At 36.7% G+C, this 25,030-nt stretch overlaps 1 protein-coding gene across 1 annotated transcript in view; it reads right to left on the bottom strand.

Annotated features, from left to right (window-relative positions):
• The window catches only part of chn2 (chimerin 2), a 75,380-nt gene that overhangs the window by 28,748 nt on the left and 21,602 nt on the right, over positions 1-25,030 (bottom strand). Inside the window, exons 2-6 of the mRNA XM_049480483.1 lie at positions 16,225-16,263; positions 7,642-7,697; positions 5,179-5,210; positions 4,686-4,799; positions 3,300-3,570 (exon numbers count right to left, since the gene is read on the bottom strand). Coding sequence (XP_049336440.1) covers positions 3,300-3,570; positions 4,686-4,799; positions 5,179-5,210; positions 7,642-7,697; positions 16,225-16,263 — 512 coding nt within the window. The remainder of the gene's footprint in view (positions 1-3,299; positions 3,571-4,685; positions 4,800-5,178; positions 5,211-7,641; positions 7,698-16,224; positions 16,264-25,030) is intronic.

The following is a 25,030-nucleotide window of genomic DNA, read 5'->3' as shown; positions in this document are numbered from 1 at the left end:
CTTTGATAATGTTCAGAAATCTAGGAGAAAATTTTTGAAAAGTGTAGGAACTCTTTAAAAAGATGAGTCTTCAGTCTGTGTTTAAAGACAGTGAGTGACTCTGCTGTTCTGACACCCAGTAGAAGTTTTTTCCACCATCTTGGTACCAGTACAGTTGGGATGTGTCTCTTTCAAGAGACATCCATGGGATGGTGGGTTGAGACAAGCCGTCTTTAAAGCTTCAAAGCCCAAAAAGCTCTTGGCGCCTATCTGGATTTAACCTCTGCCATCAAGAATGAAGAAGCTGGACTGTTTTTGGCTTTGTAGGCCAGCATCAGTAATTGGAATGTGATGCGGGCTAAAACCAGGAAGCCAGCAGAGGAAAAGCAGCAAAGAGTGACATGCCCAAGGGCGTAGGAGCGGGCTTGATATTGGGGGGGACACATTTGCCAATATGAACCCAAGCCCACCCTATAGTTTCCTAGAACAACATTTGTGGAAATTACTTTAAATTAAAAGTAAATTATTATTATAAGGTGATTTTACAACCTAAACAGGTTACTCCACGTTACAGTTACTGTTGTTAGAAAAAAATATGCATGCAATGTCTGAATTATATACATATAACAAAAATTATCAGTTATCACCTAATATTTAAAATAATATAACAGATTTGGTTATTATTATTATTATTATTATTATTATTATTATTATTATGTATTGGCATGTCAATTCTGTCATATATTTACATTTTCTCCTGCGCTTTTATTTTTTTTTCTACTGAGAGCTCTTCTTAAGATGGTGTCCTTTTATGTAAAAGAATGTAACTTTACGTTGCATAGAGATTTTTATAAACGTCAGGACATGTGGTCTTACTGTGAACTACAAATGAACAGAAGTCACGTTACAGCAGTATTTCTCAACCCTGTTCTTACATATTCTACTGCATATTAACACTGTTCTGCATATTCTTGAGCTTCCTCTGCTTTAAAGGCATTTAATAAAGTGGTGGTATGATGTGTCTAATACACTGCTGGATTTACATGATTAATTTAGGCTCCATAGGGGGCAAAAGGATTTTAACAGGTAAACTCAGTAAATGACTGTTTATTAGCTGATCAGGTGGATCAGGTGGAAAACACAGATTTAGGGCAGTGATCAGGGTTAAGAAACTGCTTTAAACTACAAACAAAGTACTGTACTAAATCCTGACTATCCACTACATGCAGCTTCTAGTTAACTAGTTAGTTAAATTCATTTTCGTTCATTATAGCTCACACTAAGTCCTGCAATCCTAAATTAATAAACAGTTTGAAAATGAAATAGTGATTAGCTGATCAGGTACAGGTCAAGTTGAACATTACATATATATTTTTTTTCTTTAACCCTGACTCCCTATCTAATTAATTTAAGTTAAACTAACTCACTAACACAGCTGCAGTTTATTAATCACAGTGGGTTTAAACTGTGTGTTTTGATTCAGAGACGTGTATTTTTAACCAGTTATCAGAAACATATAATCACAGTTTATGTGGTTAGCCTATCGTTATCTTTCTGTTAGAAAAATCTCCGTATATCCAGATCTGTTTTAAATCAGCTGAAGCGGCTGCATCCCGATCCCGCTGCTAAATCTCACAGCGAGGGGGCGGGGCTTCCACAGCAAACTGACTCTCCTCCTCCGATTGGTCCGGTCTGTCTTCTCATTAATATTACGGCTGATGTGAGCGAACTGATTTCATTTTTGGGGGGGACAAATCCACCTATTTCTAATATTCTAATATCCCCCCCGGTTCCTACGCCTATGGACATGCCTGAACTTTAGACGATTAAAGATGATGTTCTGAAGGAGTTTCAAGGGCCTGATGACTTGTAAAGAAAGAAATGTGTTTCAGCAGATATGGACATGATTTGGAAAGTCCATTGTCAAAGATTGAATTATACTAAACAAACATCTTGAAAATTAACTGATCAAAGAGCCCTTGGACAAACTGCTATGATACACACTTAAATAATCTATCAATGCAGGCTTCTAGCCATGCCCCTGCCATTCACACCTTAGCTAACCCGAAGCCACACCTGAATCCACATCATAATCTACAATGCCTGTCAATCACTAGGTTACCAAAACAAGAGAAAACAAGAGAATCTAGCCAACAGAATATCTTTAAGCCCATCTTGCCTTACAAGCAGAGGATGAATCATGTAAAAACTGAAAGCACACTGTGCAGTGCAAACAAGATCATTCAAGAACTCTCTGAACATTTGGTGGTTTCATTTACTAGAGGCTGCTGATTTCTCCATGTCTTTCAGATTACTAGAACTATCAGCTATCATGTTTCAGTGACAATATACAGGTGTTAGACAGTGAAACTGAAACACCGGTCATTTTAGTGTGGGAGGTTTCATGGCTAAATTGGATCAGCCTGGTGGCCAATCTTCATTAATTGCACATTGCACCAGTAAGAGCAGAGTGTGAAGGTTCAATTAGAAGGGTAAGAGAACAGTTTTGCTCAAAATATTGCAATACACAACATTATGGGTGACAATGAGTTCAAAAGAGGACAAATTGTTGGTGCACATCTTGCTGGCGCATCTGTGACCAAGACAGCAAGTCTTTGTGATGTATCAAGAGCCACAGTGTGCAGGGTAATATCAGCATACCACCAAGAAGGACCAACCACATTCAACAGGATTAACTGTGGACGCTGTAAGAGGAAGCTGTCTGAAAGGGATGTTCGTGTGCTAACCTGGATTGTATCCAAAAAACATAAAACCACGGCTGCCCAAATCACGGCAGAATTCAATGTGCACCTCAACTCTCCTGTTTCCACCAGAACTGTCCGCCGTCACAATAAATTATTGTGGTCTAAAACCAGGTGTTTCAGTTTCATTTTCCAAACCCTGTATTAAGATGGTATATTCTGCTCTCCTGTTTTCCCCTTAAAACTGTCCACCCATTAGATAGAACTGTTCTATCAAACAATGCTACCACTGCTGGAACTAGCGGACAATTCTGTTATTTTAGGCACCTGCGAAACCTAACCAAACCCATGATGATACAGCCAATGCAATACAAATAAAATAAAGAAAAAGAGCCATATTCACCATGTGTGTTGGACACAGATGTAATTTGGACTCTACCTTTAACCCATTCATGCAGTGAACACACACATACACAACAGTGACACAATGATACAGTGAGCACACATGCCCAGAGCAGTGGGGAAGCACTCAGCATTCAGGAAGCCTTTAGGGTTAAGGGATTTGTTCAAAGGTCCATCAAAGTGTGTTAAAGTTAGAGCAAGCCTAATAGCCCTCACCTTCTCATCTTGTTGGAAAGTGACTCTCTTGGGTTCTGAGCGTGCCCGGTTCAGGCGGTGCGTGATCTTGTCCCTCAGTAAGGATGTGTAGCCGAGATGCTGATAGATGGGGTTGGTGGTCATCTTGGCGATGTACTCCGCCGCTTTGGTCTCGATATAGAGAGTGATGAGGCCATCTGTAACCAGGTCATGCACCGACTCAAAGCGCTTCTCTCCCACAAAGTGCTTCCCATCATAGAAGAGCCTGTAGTTTAGCGTTTGACCCCCGAACCTGTAATACAGGAAAGAGAGAGAGGGAGAAGATGAGTGTTCAGATAGAATGACTGATAATAAAGAAAACAAATGTCTTTGTGAATGAGCAAATGTGTGTATGTATATGTTGTGAATTAAATAATAATGATTTTATTTTATATTTCATCATTTAAAATGATATTTTATGCATTCTGGAACAAGCCTGTGGCAAAACAACATTTAATTAAATTAAAATTACATTAAAATTAATACCATGAAAAATTAATACAAACCTCTTGTACCTCAAGTACAGGCAAAATAATTGTTTTTATTTTTCTAGGTTATACAAATAAAGTACTAAAAGAGCATTGAACTGTTGGCCAAAATGCATTACAAATAACAGTACATTTGGGACACTTTGTGTAATTCCAGAAGAGCAGAATGTTTAATAATGCAGGGCTGCTTTACTGAAATGTTTGCATTTTGTGTCCAAATTTCTGCATTTTATTAAAATGTATGCATCAGTATTGGCAGATATTCAAATGGAAAATATGAGTTCAGTCTAAAATTGCATCCCTACAACCAAGATTTGTGTGTAAAGACTGGTTCTCATAAAGGGGTTGTAGGAGCCTAGGTTTAGTTTGTATATAAAATGTTAATCTGGTTGTTGGATTATTGCAAATAATGTAATAGTTCTGTTATTTGCTATAAATATTTTAGTTCATTTTGTTTGAAGGATCTGGAAAATATGTACTATTTAAGGTGTTTACACATATATGTACAACAGAATAGCTGTGGGTAATTACATGAGAAAGAGGCTGTGGGAGGAGCTAAGAGTTCCATAGAGAAACAGGAGAGGGAGGGGTGAGTTTTAGTGTGTGTTGGAGATGGACAAGACGGAGCAGTTAATCCAACCTCTTTCTTTTTGTAGAGCTCACTTTTGGTTAACTTTTGGAAGGACTTCTGTATTAACATATTTTTTAAAATATAAACTGTTAAATTTTTAACCCAGTGATTTTGTGGATTTTAGCATTTTTGGACTTAAACCAAGGGGAGTGTGGTAGAGTGTCAAGCTAAAGCTTTTTTGGTACGTAGAACCTATAGGGATCATGAGTATGTGTGTAAGCTGTGTCTAATGCATGTTCACGTGTGTACCTCAAGGCGAGTGTGCAAGTGCCAGGCTGCCGCTGGCTCTCTCGGATGAGGTAAGCCCCCTCTGCTCCGGCCAGCAGCTCATCTGCCTGCTCTCTAGAGATTAGTCCATGAAACCTGCAGAAAGAGCCCAGTGCAAGGACATGAATACATGCACAAACACACACACACACACACACACACACACACACACACACACATATACACACAGATCTCATTTCCTAACACACTCAAATAAACCCAGGCCTAAACCACACACTCAAGGACATGCACACCCTCCATCACACAGTTGACACATCCCATTCATCACTGTCTTTTTCTTTCCAACTCTCGCGCTCTCTTTTATTCATATCCTCTCTTATTAACACCCACACATCGGAGAGTCTTGCGCCACATCTAATTCCAGTCATAAATGACACATCTCGCCCACACTCAGCACATCAGGCAGACTATATGAAAAAGGATGAGGACGGTGATAATAAAGTTTTTCACTCACTCTCGGCCATAGTACTTGGGCCTGCTTTCAATCTGGAAAGTCAGAGAGAGAAAGAGAAAGAGAGAGAGAGAGAGAGAGAATAAGAAAAAAGATGAGCAAGTACAAGCACACAAATTAGTTTTACCCATTACACATCTTTTCCAAATCACATCTTCTATGGGCAAGTCTCTACAAATCCGCTTCAGAGTGTAATATTTAATTATGAAGTTTTAAATGATATTCAGTAAATGCAGTGCAGTCAGTCACTTTGATATTTTAGTTACTGTGCAAATCTGTTTAACGTATTTAACAACATTTGACATAGTAATCTGTAACCTTTTAAAGCCAAGTATAGCATATTTAACCCAATTTTAATGACACTGCTATAACTAAAAATACATTACCATAAATAAACTGACTTGCCGTATGTCCTAGGATACCAGTATGTAAATAAATCATGGAGTTTTAGCTCAAGAGAGAGCTTGAAAACACAACACCTATACAGTTTGTGAGGTGTTAACTTGTGAGTAAGGTTAAACACCTAGTTTTTTTTGTTTTTCTTTCAATTTTTGAAAGTCATGTCATCTGCTGGTGTTGATCCACTGTGTTTTATCAAGTCTAAAGTCACAGCAGCTTTGTTTTCCCAGAAAATCTTACAGCACTTCATGCTTCTCTCTACTGACAACTTTTATGGAGATGTGGATTTCATTTTCCAGCAGGACTTGGCACACAGCCCACATTGCCAAAAGTACCAATTGTTCTTATATAATATTCAAATTTTCACATTTTGAACTGAACTACCGAAAATAAAGTAACTTTTCAAAAATATTCACATTTTTTTGAGATGCACTAGTATATTGTATTTGCCCCATGTTGCACTATTGTTCCAGAGGAACGTAATTTTAGTGCACTGGGTACTTGTTCTCAAATGAAAAAACAACAAAAGCCACTTGACTTGACATTACCACCCAAAGCAGACAGTGCAGTGGGTGGCAATGAGAATGTGCAAATGAACAGAAAAGTAACAAAAATCACATTCAGACACAATGCAGCCTTCTTGAGCTTTCACAGGACACTTTAAAATAAGACTACCCTTATAAAGGGTTTATAAACGGTTTACAATTAGTTATTTTATATTAGTTGTTACTAATTAGGTTGTAAATGCCTTAAAAATCATTAATAATCAGTTATAACACATACTTAGAAAGGGCCAAATGTTCGCCAAAACAACCTAATTAGTAGCCATTAATAAACTAATTGTAAACCATTTATAAACCCTTTACAAAGGTAGTCTTATTTTAAAGTGATACCGACATGGCAAAAGGCATGGGACACAATATCAGTTCCTGTTCCAAGACATTTGGCATATCAGTGTAATATATAAATAATATTGACAATACATGATATAAAAAAAATGCAAGTGGATTATCCATGCACTGGAAGAAAATCAGCAAAAATAAATAAATAAATAAATAAATAAAAAACGGTGTTGTTTTTACTTTGTTGTATTACTGTGAACACAAAATTAAAATCATATATGAATATATGCAATTAAAACAATTTATTATTTTTATTATTATTATTATTATTATTATTATTATTGGTTTAGGCTTTAAAGTAAAGTTGAACTGATCAGTGTTCAGCAGTTTGATGATTTAATTTGAGAGGGTAGGGCTCGATGCCATATTACCATTTTCAGGTAAATAAATTAATAAATCATCATGCATGCACACATCATCTGCAAATAAATGCATACAATATTTAATATTCTCCTTTGCCTTTATTTGAATTTGTGTCTTTAAAACACAAGTAATTCAAAATTAGTGGCAAGCAATCAGATCACGTTAAAACATGCAAAATAGTCTTCCTTTAAATTGGGTTACAATTACACTTTTGAACAGGTAATCAGTAATGTGTAATGGAACACATTCTTATAGTAACCCTCCCAACACTGTAAGCACCAACAAAATAAAGCACGCTTTTTTCTTTCATTTACTACCCATCCAATCCATAAAGCCCCCACCATTGGATCACTGTTGAACATATATTATTTAGAAGGTGAACATTCTTAGCAGATCAGCAGTGATGCCAACCTGACAGTGTTATAAGTGCTTCTGCATTGTTGCAGGGATTTTTACACCCTGCAGTGAAAGTGGTTGGAAATAGCCCACAATCTGAAATAATCAACCAAGAGTGGTTCTGTGGTCAGAAATTGACCACCGCTGAAGATGATAGGGAATGATTGAGGAATTATGTGCACTGTGGTTAAAAAGAGTAGCAACAGATGGGCTACAACTGTACAAACTGCAAAATAACAAGTGTTATAATGAATTACAGCAGACTGTAATTTTCTTTGCAGACTGTAACAATACTGAAGCCCTGGTCATTTACAGCAACTGCTCTGTTCCAGTTTTAAAGGTCACATAGCATGTGATTTACTAAACCGAGGACAGAAAATGTACACTGACATGCACCTTTACTGACCTCCTGTGGACATGTGATTCTCTTTGGTCTCGGCGCCTCCTGCTGTAGTTGGTATACTGTAAAATAACACACAAACACAGACAGACATGCAGACTCTCAGTTTACAATTAAGCATTTTAATTAGCTAAACCTCTATTGCACTGTGTTAGCCTCAGGCAACAAATGATATTTCCATACCATACCATAGCGTGTCTATTTACCTAATTATTTACTTAATTACTTAATATCTTTTTCTATAATGTTACATGGCATATCTATGTCAAATACACTGAAGCTTTCAAGTGCGTTATAAAAAAATAAATAAAAAAAAGAGAGCACTTAAAAATGATGAGTTTCTTTGATTTCACCGAATAGAAAACCTCTGGAATATAATCAAGAGGACAGATGATCACAAGCCATCAAACCAAGCTGACCTGCTTAAATGTTTGCACCAGGAGTGACATAAAGTTATCCAAAAGCAGTGTGTAAGACTGGTGGAGGAGAAAATGCCAAGATGCATGAAAAATGTGATTAAAACCAGGGTTATTCCACCAAATATATAATGTCTGAACTCTATAAACTGAGATCTAAAAGCTCTGCATCTTTTTTTGTTATTTCAGCCATTTCTCATTTTCTTAATATAAATGCTCTAAATGACACTATTTTTATTTGGAATTTGGGAGAAATGTTGTCCATAGTTCATAGAATAAAACAACAATGTTCATTTTACTCAAACAAATACCTATAAATAGCAATAACAAAATCAGAGAAACTGATTTAGAAAGTGAAGTGGTCTCTTATTTTTTTCCAGAGCTGCATATGTGCAAGAATATGTAAAGACGTATATTTGGCTGCCTACATTCTTCCTATATTCTTACACAGATCATGATGAAGCAGTGATTTCCATCTCTTGTCCTGGAGATTTCCTCCTACTTTGCATGTTTAAGGGTGCTTCCTTGACTCCAAAGCTTCCAAAAATCTGATTTTCTCTCCTGAATAAATATAATTAATATAATTAATGTCATAAAGGCTTAAAAAAGAACCATAATCTTTTACTGTAAGCTGCAGATATTCTATTCTGTACATTTGACCAATGCTATTCATATATGGACAGCGTCAGTAACCAAATTAAACTCAATTCTAGAGCAGAATGACATGTTGTAATAGATAATTATCCAAGTTTAGTCCAAAAACAACTGGAAACCATCAGAACAGCATCCCACTGTGCATAACCTATGTGTTCTGCTTCAATCTCTTTAAAATAAATGTGCCCAAACTGAACTAAAATGATTTTGAAAGCAACCAAGGGAACAAAGTAGCAGAAAACAGCACTCTTCACACCAGAGAGCAACAATGAATATGAGCTGTTGTGCAGTAAATTGCACCAACCACAGAGAAGATGGGTGGAAAATGTTTAATATCCCCAATGGATTACATCCCTTAGCCAAAACCTGCAGAAGATCAGTAAGCATGCAGATTTTCTTTGTATAAACACTGGGCATCTGACTGAGATAACTGCATATATTAGAGCATGTGATTGCTGGCCACTTGGACATATCCAAACTCCATCTGTGGTCAGGAATAGCTCAGGGATTAAGCAATTTCTCATCATTACTGAGAAATAATTTATTGCGGTAAAGTTAATCGGTGCGGTCCGAACTACCAAAGCTTCCAATGTAATCTTTTCCAGCCATTTCCTCGCAGTCCCAGACATTAAAAGATGTCATGTCTCGTGTCACAGCAGTATGTATTACAGTAGCTGTCAAATATAATTGTAGCAAGTTGTAAGTGACTTCAATTACTGTTTTCAAATTTATTTAGTTTACCAAAAATGGTGCTATGATCATGATACTGTCAAATAAGTGATAGACAGTAAAAAAAAAAAGTAAACCGGGCAGAATTCATATTACAGGTCAGCAGACTATTACAATTTTTGGAAGAAAAAAAAAACATTAAATGATTAGAGGATTTAATGGGGATAGTGACTTAATGATACTGGTAATCAACTATTTCTATATGAAGTTTTACATAATGTAATAATATGCAACCCAAACAAACAAACAGATCTAACTTTGAAACTGTATTGCATTAATCCTGCATTGATTACACCCTTTGTTTGTAAAGAGGACACTCATCTATTGAAGAACCATTTTTGGTTCCCTAAAGAGCTTTTTAATTAGGGCTGTGCATTTGCAAGTACTTGACCATAAAATACATATCATAATACAGGGGTTATGATTCAAGACATTGTGATATATTGTGATACTGAAAAAAAAAAAAAAAAAAAAACTAAAAGGTTCATTAGGAAGCCGTAAGAGGCTCATCTATCCAAGCTACTCCACCATGCCCACATTAAAGTTTGTTTCTTCTGCCTTTACTTGGCCAATTCATATCAAATGATTTAAAATTGTATTGCACTCAAAGGGAATGCAGTCTGAAGTAATCTTCAGCTGTGGAGACTGATCATAAAAGGATTTGAGAGTTCTTGGGCCGCATATAATTTTATATCCACTTCCTTCCAAAGAAGAGGTGCTTTATCTTTTAAAGGTGTTAACTTTAGAACATCCACTCAAACGTCCATACACCTGCTGACACCATTTGTGGAGAGAAGTCTGTCGGAAAAGATGTTATCCTCAGAGCTAACCCAAGAGCATCATAATCACCTGATGCATCACCAGAGCTCCAAGACTGAACCATTTCTGTGGGTAAGGATGTTCTGGGGTTGATTTTGCCTCCACAAACGAGTAAGAGCAGAAGTTTGGATGAATGTTTGGTGGACATTACTGAATGATTATATTTAGGGCCTTTAACTTCTTGTTTAAATAGTGGTGAATATAAGTTACACTCCATGTTTCTGTGTTGTGTTTAAAACAAAGCTAAATTCTCCTCGGCTTCCAATTGATATGACACCCTCTGATAGAAGATTATATTGCTCATTTTATATGATGTATATTGATGTATGTTTATTATTTGGAAGGTCTAACAAAAAGTAAACAGAGCTGGGCATAGAAAATAAGTTGGATAGCGTAGCACCAAAGAAATACTACCTTATACAGTATAAAAGCAGGGGTCGGCAATGGGCATGAGACATCTGGCCTGTGAGGTTATTTGAACTGCAATTAACGATAATGTAAAAAATAAATAATAAAATGCTTCTCTGGCGAGCTTTGGTTTACATTCCTTTCTTGTCTTTCTCTCGCACTCAGCGTTTCCACACGTTTTTGTTTTTTCGCCCATTCTTGGGCTCAATATCTCCTTACAAGAGCAATTTTTCTGGCTGTGTCCCAATTCACTAGCGGTAGTGTATTGGACCACGACTCTGATGACACGGGTTGGATCTTCTTGCGGTTACCTGCTTTGAGGTCAACTGTTCTGCAATTGGGTTCAACAAGTCTGTAGTACTCCATCCCATTACACTGGCTCACGGCCAAAGTTAACTGCCGACCCCTAGTATAAGGTATAATAATCCCATACATTGACCATACCATGAAGACATCAATGAGCTATAGAAATCTGTAGAAGTCCCTTAATGGTTTGTGATTTGTGGTTCCAGTCCCTGGGTTCCAGTCCCTGGTCCCACTACTTAGCATAGTTTAAACATAACCATTCTAACTCCTCTTTCTTTCCTTCCTTTCTCTTTTCTCTCCATCTCTGAGATGCCTTGCTCTTTATGTTGCCCAGCTTGGATCTCCACTGCCCTGCTACACGCTGTCTTGCAGAACTGTGCACATTAGAACATTAGCCCAGGCTTTTTCAGTATGTGTATTTCACTGTGTATTTCATGTTCTCAGCCTCTATTTTCCTCGTACCCTCATCAGTAGCCTGCATGAAAGTGAGTGTTCCACTGAAGAAGGCCTCCAACCACACGATGCTTGCTTTTTTATTAATCCTACCAGCATATGCCATCAAAGCAAGCGGCTATGGATTATGCATGTGTGCTGGTAAAAGCCACTGCAAAATAAACTTGAGGCTGTGCAGAGGGAGAGATGATAAATCAGCAATAACAGTTAGTCAATCGGAGAGAGTGGATCGGAGTGTTCGGCTGCAGCAGTTACTGTGCTGTTCAGTTCAGCTGTAAAGATCTTTCAGGAACACCAGTTTTGGGAGTCTACAAAACCCCAAAAAGGGCAACACTATAAACCCTCATTTTTGTAGACACCCCCTCTAATGAATGCTTTATTAGGGAACCCATTGTTAAAAACAATGTGCAAATGCACACAAACGACTTGTCCACTTCCTTCCTGCCAAGTCTCTGGACCAGATTAACAGGAACCTACTGGCACCATGTCTAACGTCAGGTATAGCCAATGTTTTAATCACCTGCTGTTGGTATGCTGCACCTAATTATAATTTTAGACATTGGCAGTAGTAAATGTGGGGGTGTCTTAACATTTTCCTTACAAAAAATAAACAAAAGAATTAAACACTTAAAAATTAAACACTTCAATTAATTACAAATTATTAAAAAATACATTATTTTCCAGCTGTATTTGTCCAGTTATATTACCTTTATCTCAGTATAGTTTAATTGAAAATCAACTGTCCCTGTGTTTTGAAAAGAACAATAGGTCTATAGAAGAACCATTTTGGGTCCCTAAAGAGCTTTTTAATTAGGGCTGTGCATTAAAAAAAAACCTGGCCATAAAATGCATATCATAATACAGAGCCTACTGGCACCATGTCTAATGCCAGGCATGGCCAAGAGGGTTAGAAGCCCCCAGCATTAAACTGTGGAGCAGTGGATCTGTGTTTTGGGATTAATTGGGGGCTTGGAGGAGGGGATCAGTCAAAATCCTGACCTTATTAACACTCAACAAATCCTCACAGTAATGCTCCAAAATCTCCTGGACAGTAGAGACAGTTACTCCAACAAAAGCAGGATGAACTCTTTTTTAATGCCATTGATTTCTGAATGTGTTTTGGACCTGAATCGTTCCCTGGTGATTATTTTGATCGTAATGGTTTTGTCCTTGTACATCCCCAACTGAAATCTGTTCTCTTTCTCAAGGTAGATGTTGTACCCTGACATCAACTGGACTGAACGCTACCTGTATGTTCTGTGATGATATTTTAGACTCTTATTATTCTCGTTACTCATTTTGTGGTTTGCTCTTGTAAAGAGGACACCTGTCTACTGAAGAATCATTTTAGTTCCCCAAAGAGCATTTTAATTTCCTGATAGGCTGTACATCTGAAATTACCTACAATACAATACATATAATAGTACAGGGGTACAATTCAATACATTGTTATAATTTGTAATACTGTAAGTGAGACAATGTACTTAAAAAAATCTAATTGCAGAACAGCTTCTCTACTTTTAATTTATAATGTTGGAAAAATTGGAGAAAAACTCTTGGGCATTGTTTTAAACATTATTTCCAGACAGTGAATGGCTGATTTCTAATTCACCCTTAGATTTAAATAACATAGGCTTACCCAAATTATCTATAACCATGTTCTACTGATGATATGCTGCAACTGATTCTAATTTTACACATTTGCAGTAGTAAATGTGGGGGTTTCTTTTTATTTTTTTCTCACAATTTCTTGCACTTAAACTAATTACAAGTTTTTTTTTCAGTTGGATTGTTACCGCTATCTTAATATTATTCAAATGAAAATCAGATGTTCACATGTTCAAATAGGGTGTCCTAATTCTGTTGTGCTCTTAGATAAAACAACTTTATCTGAACACAAAAACTGTCCTTACAATGTTTCAAATTTTCCATTCTTGAAGATTAGAAATATTCCAAAATGGCCTGAAATAAACTCTTTTTTTTACATTGCTTTCCATTGAAAGCTAAGAAGATTTTATCTCTCTACTGTCAAGTTGTCGTTTTTGAGATACTTGTTTTTCACTGGACAGCCACAATATAGAAATAGATGTAGCCCCATATTGGGTTCTACTATGACATTTCATGCAACTATTGTTACATCATTAGGCCTGTCACAATAATTAAATTATTCACTTATTATTATCGATATGGCCCATTATATTTACCTAACAAGGAGATCCCAAAAACATCAACTTTTTATTTTTTAGGATATTTAAACATTTTAAGTTCCAACGCCTGATCATTTCTAAGTATGAACATTTTTTGCTCTTTATAAGGTTGTGTTTGCATTTTTATGCTATTATGAATATAATTATAATACTATAATAGTACTATTATAATAGTATAATAGTACAAAATGGTCTTATACAAAATGGACAATAATATTCTTTGCAAACATGAAAAACTGCAAACACTTAAACAGTTGTTTAAAGTAAAATATTGATCTATAGTTGCATTTATATTTTAAATATAAGCTTATAATATCAGCTAAGTGATATATCAGTCCATTCTGTTATTAAGATTCCATATGCTGGATTGAAGGCTTTTGAGATTTTGGACTGCTGACAAAATCATACATTATAAACATTATAGGATTTTTCTGATTCCAGCATGACTCAGGACTAAAACCTTTGCCAGTTTATGTTCAATATCCATTATTACCAATTTAAACTCCATCCAACAATGCAAGAACAGCAGTGGCATATGGATCGAAGTTTTGAGAACAGCACAGCTCTCTGAATTGATCGAGACATTAAAAAACAACAGCAGATGTCCTGGGGCACTTTCGGGTGACACAGGGTAGAAGTGCTCTTGACGACTACATCAGACGAACAGGCTGTCCCAGAGAGGAACACTATGCAAGTGCAGAGAGACGCTGGGAGCTGGAGCAGATTTGCCATGTGGGGAGCAGGGAGGCATCCGGTGGCAATGCTGTTATTGTGTCAGGGACGCTCAGGACAAGCAGCAAGGCCTGGACCCCGTCCACCAATAAGACAAGGACATGGCAGCCCCAAATTACCACCCAGAGAGTGTGGGGAAATTAACTGTACAGTGACAGAGCGAAAGTGAGCTGTCATGGAAGAGAGCAGAGTGCATCTTCTTTTTACTTGCTTTCTGCAGCAGCTATAGCTGTTTGTCTGCAGTTTCTCAAAACCCTGACACAAGCCTTTAAAAGGCGAACAATAGAATAGTGCCTCCCTACTTTGTAGCAATGACTAAAAGCTTATCTGTACCAATATGACTATCAGACTGAGCAATCCTTCAAGATGTACAGAAAACAAGCATCCAGACTTTTCTCTGTCCTGGCATTAAGGTGGTGGAAGGAATTATTACTGGGTGTCCGAATGTTAGAGTTGCCTGGGTCTTCAAATATCAACTGCATAAAAAAATCCCTTTCACTGATTTTAAACACTTCATTCACACTACCTTGAGATATTTTAATATATAAGTAAGAAGGGAAACACTTCTGTAAGTCACTCTGGATAAAAGCAGCTGCTAAATGACATTAACCCATAAATAAGCCCTGAATATTCATACTATTTGCTAGCTCATTAATGTTTATTTTTTTTATTATTGTGGGCACATGACTATATATATTTTACATAACATAAATAATACATAAATAATACAAAAAACTTCCTAACTTATATTTTATCATTTTTTAGAAAAAGTGCCAGAACTATATGCACACATTAAATAATTAATTAAATTTAATTCATTGGAATTGTAAAAATGGTTTAAACTAGGGGTGTACGATATGGGAAAAAATCGAATGTGAAATAAAACTGTACAATGTGCAAAAAATATGCCTTGTGTGGCTTAAAACATGTACAATTTTCTTAATTATTTAATTTCTTAATTAATCATGGGTGTGTTTTGGGTGTAACATTAAATAAACCAACCAGTGTGCCAGTTGTCATTCTCTTTAGGAGCCAGGTGTATCTTATGAGTGCAGTGCTTTGCACGTCTCAGAAGAGGATACTGACCTGCACGTTCATGCTGCACCAGTAGTTCATTTAAGGAAACAGCAATGTTATTTTATTCCTTATTCTGTTTATTGTTGAGTTAAAAGTGTCTGTGTGTTTTTAACAAGCAGGGGCGCACACAGCACACATTGCACTCTTATAGGAATGGACTGATGGTTGACTGTTGTCGTGGTTTTAATCTGTCAGTGGCGCACCAAAATAGCAACACACCAGAAATTTACCTGAACAAACCTCACTTCCAGACCACCATGCTCATCATCAGTGAAGATGTATTCCTAAACTCTGATGCTATTTTAACAGTGTAGGCTAAAAGTATGAAAATAGACTGTTGACGGGATGTAAGATAGCAAAGAGCATTGCAATACACCTTGCGCAGGGTTTACCATAGGGCCCTCAGTGTTTTGACCAATGTAGTAATATACTAAATATAACTGATTTGAATGTGTCTTTAATCTATTCACCTTTGAACACATTCAATCCAGTAAACCCAGTGCTCCACCTTTCTCAGTGCACTAGGTCAGGCCACATTCCAGTGATGCAGTTGGACTACTCAGACGGATTATGAAATGTTTGTGTCATAAGAATGATTGCAACAGCACAGGCTTGTTGTGGTTAGAAGCTCGGTTTTCATGCATTAGTTATGAACCCACATATTTCTTCTCAATTCTTTTTTCAAAGGGAAATACCAAAAAATGTTCCGGTTTTATGTAACCGAAATGTTTGGCATGAAGTCAGCTACTCAGTACAGCAGAATTAGGTTTAAGCTCTGTTATACTTACAGTAGGATTTCCATATTGGTGGCTGGTAGTCTTCGGGATCTGTAAAACACACAAAAACAAACACGTCAAACACAAAAAGCGACTGCCAGCCTAGGTTGTGCACCTGTGTTTTGAAATATGTTGCTATCAAAAGCTTATTCCCCGTTCAATAGGCTGTTGACATATTTAGTGTCACTAAAGCAACAGGTAGTCTGTTTGAACACTGTTTCATTACTGAGAGCTATTCTGCTAACAGCGTCTCTGCCAATCCCCTTTTAAATCCCTGCAGGGGGCACGCGCTTTAATGTGATTCTGTTTAGTCCCCCCGCTCAAGGAGAATCAATATATAAACACATCCACACTATATGCCATAAGCTCACACCCACGCACCTATACCTATAACACATACACACACACATATACACACACTAACTGTAATGCATAATACTGTCATAAATGTTTGTGCATGCAAATCCCACTTTCACTAATGGTGCTAAAAGTGGAACAAGTGAACTATACCACTATAAACATCAATGGTGCCAAGCAAAAACATTGCAGATAATAGAATTGGAACTGTGTTCTCTAGAATAATAAATTTGGCCCATCCAATACTTTTGGAATATATTGTGGAGTTGTGGATATGTTGACATTTTCCTGTAGTATCTGCTCTCACAATCCAGAATTCATATATGCATCCTTAAACATTAAGCAGCAGAGCGTTCCCAAACTATGATACTGCCACCCCCCTGTTTAACAGCTGGAACGTGGTTCTTATGTTAGAATGCACCTTGGGTGCTTTAAGCACTGGCATAGTGCCAGTGCTGTTGCCAAGTTCCAGATTGGTTCTGTGCTTTTCCACCACAAAATCACAGGTTCTCAACCAGAAAAGTCGTCCTGGCCCCACAATCTTGCTGGTTTGGAATTACGTCACTGTTTGCAAAGTTGTTTACAAACCTTACCACCCCTTCTGTTTCCGGTTTGTAGAACGCGCCCACAGTTCTTAAAAGGTTCACAGAAACCTCTGGCTCCGGAACCAGCACTTTTTTGATGGAAAAGTGGTATCTGTGATTTTTTCAATGATAATTATTTTGATTTTAACCAAAATGATCTATAACTTTCTAAATCATTATTCTCAATGCCACTGGAGTCATCATTTTTGATGATGATCACACCTTATAACACTAACAGTAGGGATGGAATATGATGATAATTTTGCTAGTCGACTTATCTGACGATTATTTTTTCGATCAGTCGATTAGTCAAAAAACATTTCTGTCATGTCCTCTATCACTATAAACAAAAGAAACAGCTGAACAGGAGATCTAAAAGCCATTTGAATGAGATTTAGTGAGTAAATATGTAATCTGTTGAGTTTGGGCACTTTTGGAGACACAGACCAACTCCGTTGTAAACTGTGTATGTATATAAGCCCATTACCCATCAGCCATGGCATTTCTGTCAGCAGCACTTTGTGTAATGCGCCACTGTTAGAAATTAACGATTAGTTGACAATGAAATTTATAGTCGACTAATGTGAACAATCAACATTGTTAATTATATCGACTAATAGTTGCAGCCCTAAGAAACAGCGACGCTAAACATCCTGTATTCGAACATCCTATTAGAAGTTAATTATCATCTGTTTTGCAAATTAACTCTTTATATTCCTCACAGTGATTCACTGGAGGCCCAATGTTTAGAAATGGTTTATTAACATTTCCAGCATAAAGAAATTTGACTGCTCTTTAACTGTGTTATTCTCTTTATATAACCTTTTAGGGATTAGAGAAACATTTGATCACATTTCCTGTCAAACTGATGATAAAACACACCAAACTGAAAAGCTTTACAAACATTTCACTGTCACAATGAGGACCAGCATCATTCCCAAGCTCACAATTTAACTGAGCTCATGTCCACATTGTTTCTGAACTGCAGAGTCACCGCAAACTCCTTTAACAGCCACATGGTGTGTCAAGGTAAATGCCGGCTACTGTCCAAAACATGAGGGCCTTTAAAACTCCCTGCAGGGTGAGTTCAGGACAGCCTCTTAAAATGCTGTTGTTGCAAAGTCTGAGCATTCCGAGTAATTTTTTTTCAGATAAGTGCCACGCAGGGAAAGAGTGGCCTGAACACAAGACCTAGGGAACCTGGGGTCTGACTCACATCTTGTAAGTGGAGTGCCATGCTATATAAACCCATAATTGTACAAAGACATGAAAAAGGGTAGAACAAGCCAGCAATATTAAATATGACAGGGAAATATTGCTTTAGATTGCATTAGTGCAGGATATCTCTGACAGCTGGAGTAATTGCGCGTGTGTGAATATAAATAGCTCAAAACTGTACGCCCTCATTTAGAAAACGCTTGACTTTCCGGACATCCATCAAAAGATCAATACTGTCTTTAAAGACATGTCTGCATTGCAAGTGGTGGGAATACACATACAGTATTGCCTATGAGAAACTGAGGTGTGTGTGTGTGTGTGGTAGGGCTTAATGCTTTTGGGGGAAAAAAAATGAAATTGCGATGTTTTGCTGGTCTTTGATAGAATAAAATACAGTTTTTTTTTTGTTTTTTTTTTCACAAAAAAACATTGATGATCAAACATGTCAGGATATTTATAATGCACTGTGTGTTCACAATTGGAGCAAAATAATAATATTGGGTAGATTCAATCATTTTTGGTGTATGTGTCAATTTTACATTTGTATCAAAAAAACTTTAGTAACTGTAGTAAGTAATTTTACATGTACTTTACATTGCAGAAAACACTGCATGCTATGCGATTTAGCTATTGCACCTGTCCACACAACTATATTGATGTTATATTGATGTTAATAGTATTTTTATTTTGCACCCCTAGCATGTGGTATATTCTGTTTTGAAACTATGAACAGTATAGAAGTGCCCAGTGTACACAGGGTTACCAGTAGTTAGACACACCTTTTTACACTCACTAGACATTTTATCAGACACACCTACCATAAAGGTGCACTCTGTATATATGTAATTATTAACACATACCGGTACTTCCATGCCTCTATATTGTTGTTAGCGTGATAAGAAGGTCACATCACAATCAGTCTTATTTTGTGTTGTTTTTATGAAGGTTGTAGAAAAGGGGGCTGATAATGTATGTTACCTATTGTGTTTACACTATTGAGAAGAAGTGAATGAGCTAGTATGTTAATGTCTACAAATTGTGGTTTTATTTGGTTTATGTTTTATTAATTTATTAACTATATATATTAATGAATTATATATATATATATATATATATATATATATATATATATATATATATATATATATATATATATATATATATATATATATATATACACGTATTGTATATACCAATCCAAGTTTATAAATATTATCAGGTAAAATGTACCTGATAAAGTACTGTTCTTAAAAATAGTCTAAATTGCATTATTATGTTATTGTTTTATAAGTGATGAGGGAAACCCATTTTCTGCAGTAAAATAACTTATTTACATTCTAAAAATTTGAGGGCTTTGAAATCTTCTACAGGACACATTTGGGCTGGACGCTGTCTGTTCTCTCTCTACTCCACTTAATAACTTCAGATCAGTAACAGGAATCAACCCAAATTCTGCATGTTTATAAATAGACATAAAAACTAGACAAACATAACAAAACGAAAGGTGCATAGGAACTGGTTTGTGGAACTTAATTTGTATTCAGGAAAATATATATTTTAAGTGTAGGAAAGAGACAATTTTATGATTTTATTTATTATATTTTGACATTAGCAGATTTACTTAAATATTTGTTTTTATATTTTCTATTACAATTACAATTAGATTTTTCAGTAATGTCCCTTATCAAACATGAAAGCTTTTTATGTAATGTTTGAATAGAAATCCTCAAGATTTAGTAGTGTAATGTCAGGCAGACAACTGACAGAAACCCTGGCCTGTTAAAGGGTTAAAAGAGAAAATAATTGACTACAGCCAGCTGTAAATCGTAACCCCAAAAGATATACCTAGTGGTAAACACCTGCGTGTAGTATGACTGCATTTATATAAAATGTATATACAATGTAATTCAAACCATACCAATATATATAAATTTATATTTTAAAAGTTAAGTGTACCCAACACATTTACAAAGTCCTCAATTTTTGTGCTTTACACTCTGTTTACACCTGGTCACTTCATGAGAGTAGTATCTGGATTAAATCATGATTAGATTTTCACCACATGCATTTACACTTAGCAGTCAAATAAAACTCTGCTTCAATCTGAAATCTAATCGCGGTGTGTCTAATCGCTATGTGAGCAAAAATGTCCATTTATTGCACGATAAGTCAATAATATAAAGTTGCCAATATTATGACTACATGGGACAGAATATGCAAGTCTGCTTGTTATGTAGCATCCAGCTGTTTCTCAAGTCAGTTTTTTCCTGTGGTAATGATGATTGTCTTCTCAATAATGCCCAATTTTACATGCTGTCATCCTCCATGACTATCTTCCTCAAAGACATGGGTCACATATAAAGCAACATACTGCATACTACTGGGGAGGAGTTTAGTTTGTACTGGGAGGGTGGATTGGTTGTGGATTGTGGACAATTTTGGACAGATGAACACGTTTACACTGCTAGAACATGTGGATCAATTGTGTCTCAGATCATCTTCTGAGGTGGTTTGAGTTATCAGATTTGCATCAGTTATAAATGCATGCTGGTGTATTCATACTCCTTGAGTGTAATCCTGATTCTCAAGAAGACTCACAAATAAATGAGATGTAAACAGGGTCTAAGAGGATACTGATGTTCGAGAGTGCACAGTGTGGCAGCATCCATGCACTGATCTATACATATGTGTGTGTGTGTGTGTGTGTGTGTGTGTGTTCAGATCTCCTGTGCATGAGTGCTGCACTCTATAGATTCATGTCTTATTTCAAGCAGAGTGTGTACTCTCTGTCAGCACTTTCCACCTGCAGCCAGTCAGCACTTTTGCTCCTGTACTGCCTACAAACTCAAACAAAAAGCACATATACACTTAAACCCCCACACAATACCAGAGACCGTCCCAAGCTTCTGCCACACACCACAACAATACTCTCTGTGGATCTGAGAATTAGTGTAAGAATAGCGTTTCAAATTTTGGTATTCTCACAATCTGTATTACAACTGTAATGATACTACATTGATATTACTTAGTTAACACTCATATTAACATTTTGATAAATCCAGGGTTCATACACTCTTTAACCTATACATTTTCATGATTTTTCTCATTACTTTTTTATGCCTTCAAGGCAAATTTTCATGGCCATACCTTTAAAAAAAAAACAAAAAAAAAAACATCAGTGTAGACATAGACAATAAAACCAAACATCAACTAAAACTATAATCAAAATGTATTATAGTAGGTCTTAAATGAATCCGACACACAATATTTAATAATAAAATGTGTGTCAGATCCTGAGAGCTCCATTGAGAAGGGCTAAATTACTGAATTAACTCAGTAATGAGCTGACGAATATAGATTTTCAAAATATTCATAAAATTTCTCCATCGATAAACGGATACACAATATTTGTACACCAAATTTCCATGACTATTACAAGATTTCTGGGTATTTTTAATTTTCCTAAACTTATCCAGGCCTGGATTTTTTAAATTTTCAAATTTCATGACTTATCCAGGTTTTTCATGACCAAACAAACCCTGTAAATCTAATTTACTGTACTATGGAGAGAATCAGATTTTTTAGATGTTAAGAGACAAAGCTGATTTAATAAAATACAAACCACATTTAAGTCAAATATACAGTGCACTGACATGCTATGCCATGTAACAGAACCTTGCATTGTATCCCATGACTTTTGCCATGTCCCATTGAAGCTAAAGAATGCTGCACTGGCTGACTGGTGGGTATGTTTCTGAGGCTGCCTACACTGAATGTGGTTGTGATCAGTTTGCATGGACAATTATACCTAGACGCTCATCACTATCAGTACCACCCACTGTACTGTCCACTGTGGGTGGTAATGCCTTCTAGGACATATTTCCAGTGCACACGTGACACTGTGGTTAGAAGAATGTTAAATGCCCTCACAACTTCAGAAATGGAAGCCTTTTCCATCTGGTACCTGTTATCAGACCTTGCCATGAGCACATTGACCAGTGTTTAACCTCAGTCATGCCCTGAGGTAACACTTCTTGATCAGTTTACATACTTCTGTCCCATGACTTTCCAGGTAAATGCAGGTACCTATTTATATCTTCTGATCATCTGAACAATACAGACAAGTGTTTGTGTCCATCCAATTTAATTCTACAGATCTGAAAAATGTGGCTATGATCAAAAAGCTCTTATTGAGAAAAGGAAGAAAGAGTGCAAAGAAGCTCCCCAGAGTCACCACTTCCTCTTTTGTACTCTCTCACATTAAACCCAGACTTTAACATCACTGAATGTGCTTGAGATTACTTTAATGATGAGAACACAATGTTCCTTTATCTAAGAAAGAAAATCTCTCATCCTAAAAGTACTGGACGAAGCACCATCATTCCAGAGAACACAGTTCTACTGCTCATCATCTCAGTCCTGGAGGGGTGTACAGCTCTCTAGCTCAAAACTGTCATTTCTCTCCCTGCTACAGGGAGTTCTATTACACCAGCAATACTTTTGGGAATAAATTTACAGTAGCTTAATGCATCCATTAGAATAAGTGTCCACAAACATTTGGACATATAGGGCCCTATTTTAGCGATCTATAGGCGAGCAATCATCGGCGCACCACATAGCTTGATTTAGGGTCTGTCAGTGTGTCTTTGCTATCATAACGACGGGAAATGTACACCTTATATTCAAAATGCTCAAAATTTCTTAATTAATCATGGGTGTGTTTTGGGCATAGCATGAAATAAAGCAATCAGTGTGTCACTTGCAAATACCTTTAAGAGACAGGTGTGCTCTTTTAATGGTGGCATTTTAATGGCAACAAGAGGCTAGGTTATATTCAGTCAGTGGCGCACCTGTGTTTTCCATTGCCGAGATAGCAATACACCAGGAATTAACCTGCACCTCCCTTCCAGACCGCCTTTCCATTGGCATAGATATATTCGTAAGATCCATCGCAGAAGCTGTGAAAATAAACTGTTGGTGGGGTGTAAGATAGCAAGGTGAACAAGCAGGTCATTTACAAGAACAGCAATGTTATTTTATTTAGTATTGTGTTTATTGTGTTTTCTGCTGGGTTTGTGTTCTGCTGCATGTCCTTGTGTGTGTGTAAGAAGTGGCTAGATTGTATTCAGTCAGTGGTGCACCTGTGTTTTCCGTGGCCAAGATAGCAATACGCCAGGAATTAACCTGAACACACCTCATTTCCAGACCACCACGCCTATAAGTATAGATATATTCGTCAGATGCAATGTAGAAGCTATAAAAATACACTGTTGCTGTGGTGTAAGATAGCAATGAGCATCACAACACACCTTGCACAGGTTGTAAGATAGGGCCCATACTGTTTATTGAGTATGCTATATATTATATATTAAACAACGAAGGGCAGTTCTGACATATTTACACAGAAATAAAACAATAAGCCTCTTAGGTCTCAGTCGAGCATACACACACCAAAAGTGCCCAAAGCATACACTGCACACAGTGTAATTAAGGAGTGAATTACAACAGTTAAATACAATAATTAATTATAATTTTAATACTAACTACTGATGTAACTAATGTAAAGTAAAAAAAAATTACATAAGTACACTAAAATAGGCCTGAATTAGAAGGTAGTTTTCCACTGGTAAGAGCAGTTTTCTCTCATCTCTCATTTCTGTCTAATGTATGAGAGGGCGAGACGCAGGGAAATAACTGATCGTGTTCCAACTTCACTTTCCTTAGATGGATGGGCCTTCCATATGGCCTTACAAGAGCATGCGTTTTTATTGGTTTAAGGGAATGTATTGTTTATGGATGCTGGAGGGCACTGCCGTGCTGCCTGAGCACTGGCAAAGCATCTAAATGAGTCATTTCACTGAGAACCGTTTGAAAAATGTGATTTCTTTTGGTCACCAGCCAGACGTTTGCTTCTGCCTTCCATCTGTTTTAATGAGGGGGTCATCTGACTGTTCTTTCTGCACCTCATAGGAGGTAGGTTTTATGAGCCAAATACAGAGCTGCTAATGTACAATTACAAGCTGTGTCACACTGTCTATTATGTTCAAGTAAGTGGAAAGCAGATGACATGCAACACATCCTACGATTAAATGTGACGTGCAAGAAGGATTTGTGAGGCCTAAACATATCAGCAGTAAGCACTTGTTGTCCTCCACACATGGTGTTATCAAGCTACCAGGTAAATCTAGGTAAATCTCATAATGTTTAGCTTCCAATAACCAGTTCACATGGGTATAACATCAGTCGGAATAAACATCTTGCAAAACATCTAGCTAAATGTATGCAACCAGTCTATTAATTTCTATATACTCAGGTCAGGCAGGGAAGTTGAGTACAATCAAGTTTCTCAAGTTCTGGAGTAGAAATGTATAAATGAATATACATCATTTCTGATATGCATGAGTAAAGATGTTACATATTAAATACCTGTATATTTTTTGTATCTTCTCATGAAATAGAGAAGAACAGACTTCCAAGAACTTTAAAATACTTCAGTACTCTAATGCACATACTCAGCATACAGGAAGTAACATTTATTATTACATTTATACTGTATATTTTTCTGCAGTTTATGTATTATTTATGACCATAGAGCACTGACTGATATTATTCATTACAGTTGACACCCTTAAAGCCATTTTTAACTATAAACTAAATTA

The sequence above is a fragment of the Astyanax mexicanus genome, chromosome 6, assembly GCF_023375975.1.
Source record: "Astyanax mexicanus isolate ESR-SI-001 chromosome 6, AstMex3_surface, whole genome shotgun sequence".
NCBI lineage: Eukaryota > Metazoa > Chordata > Actinopteri > Characiformes > Acestrorhamphidae > Astyanax > Astyanax mexicanus.
This window is presented reverse-complemented; position numbering and strand designations above follow the sequence as displayed.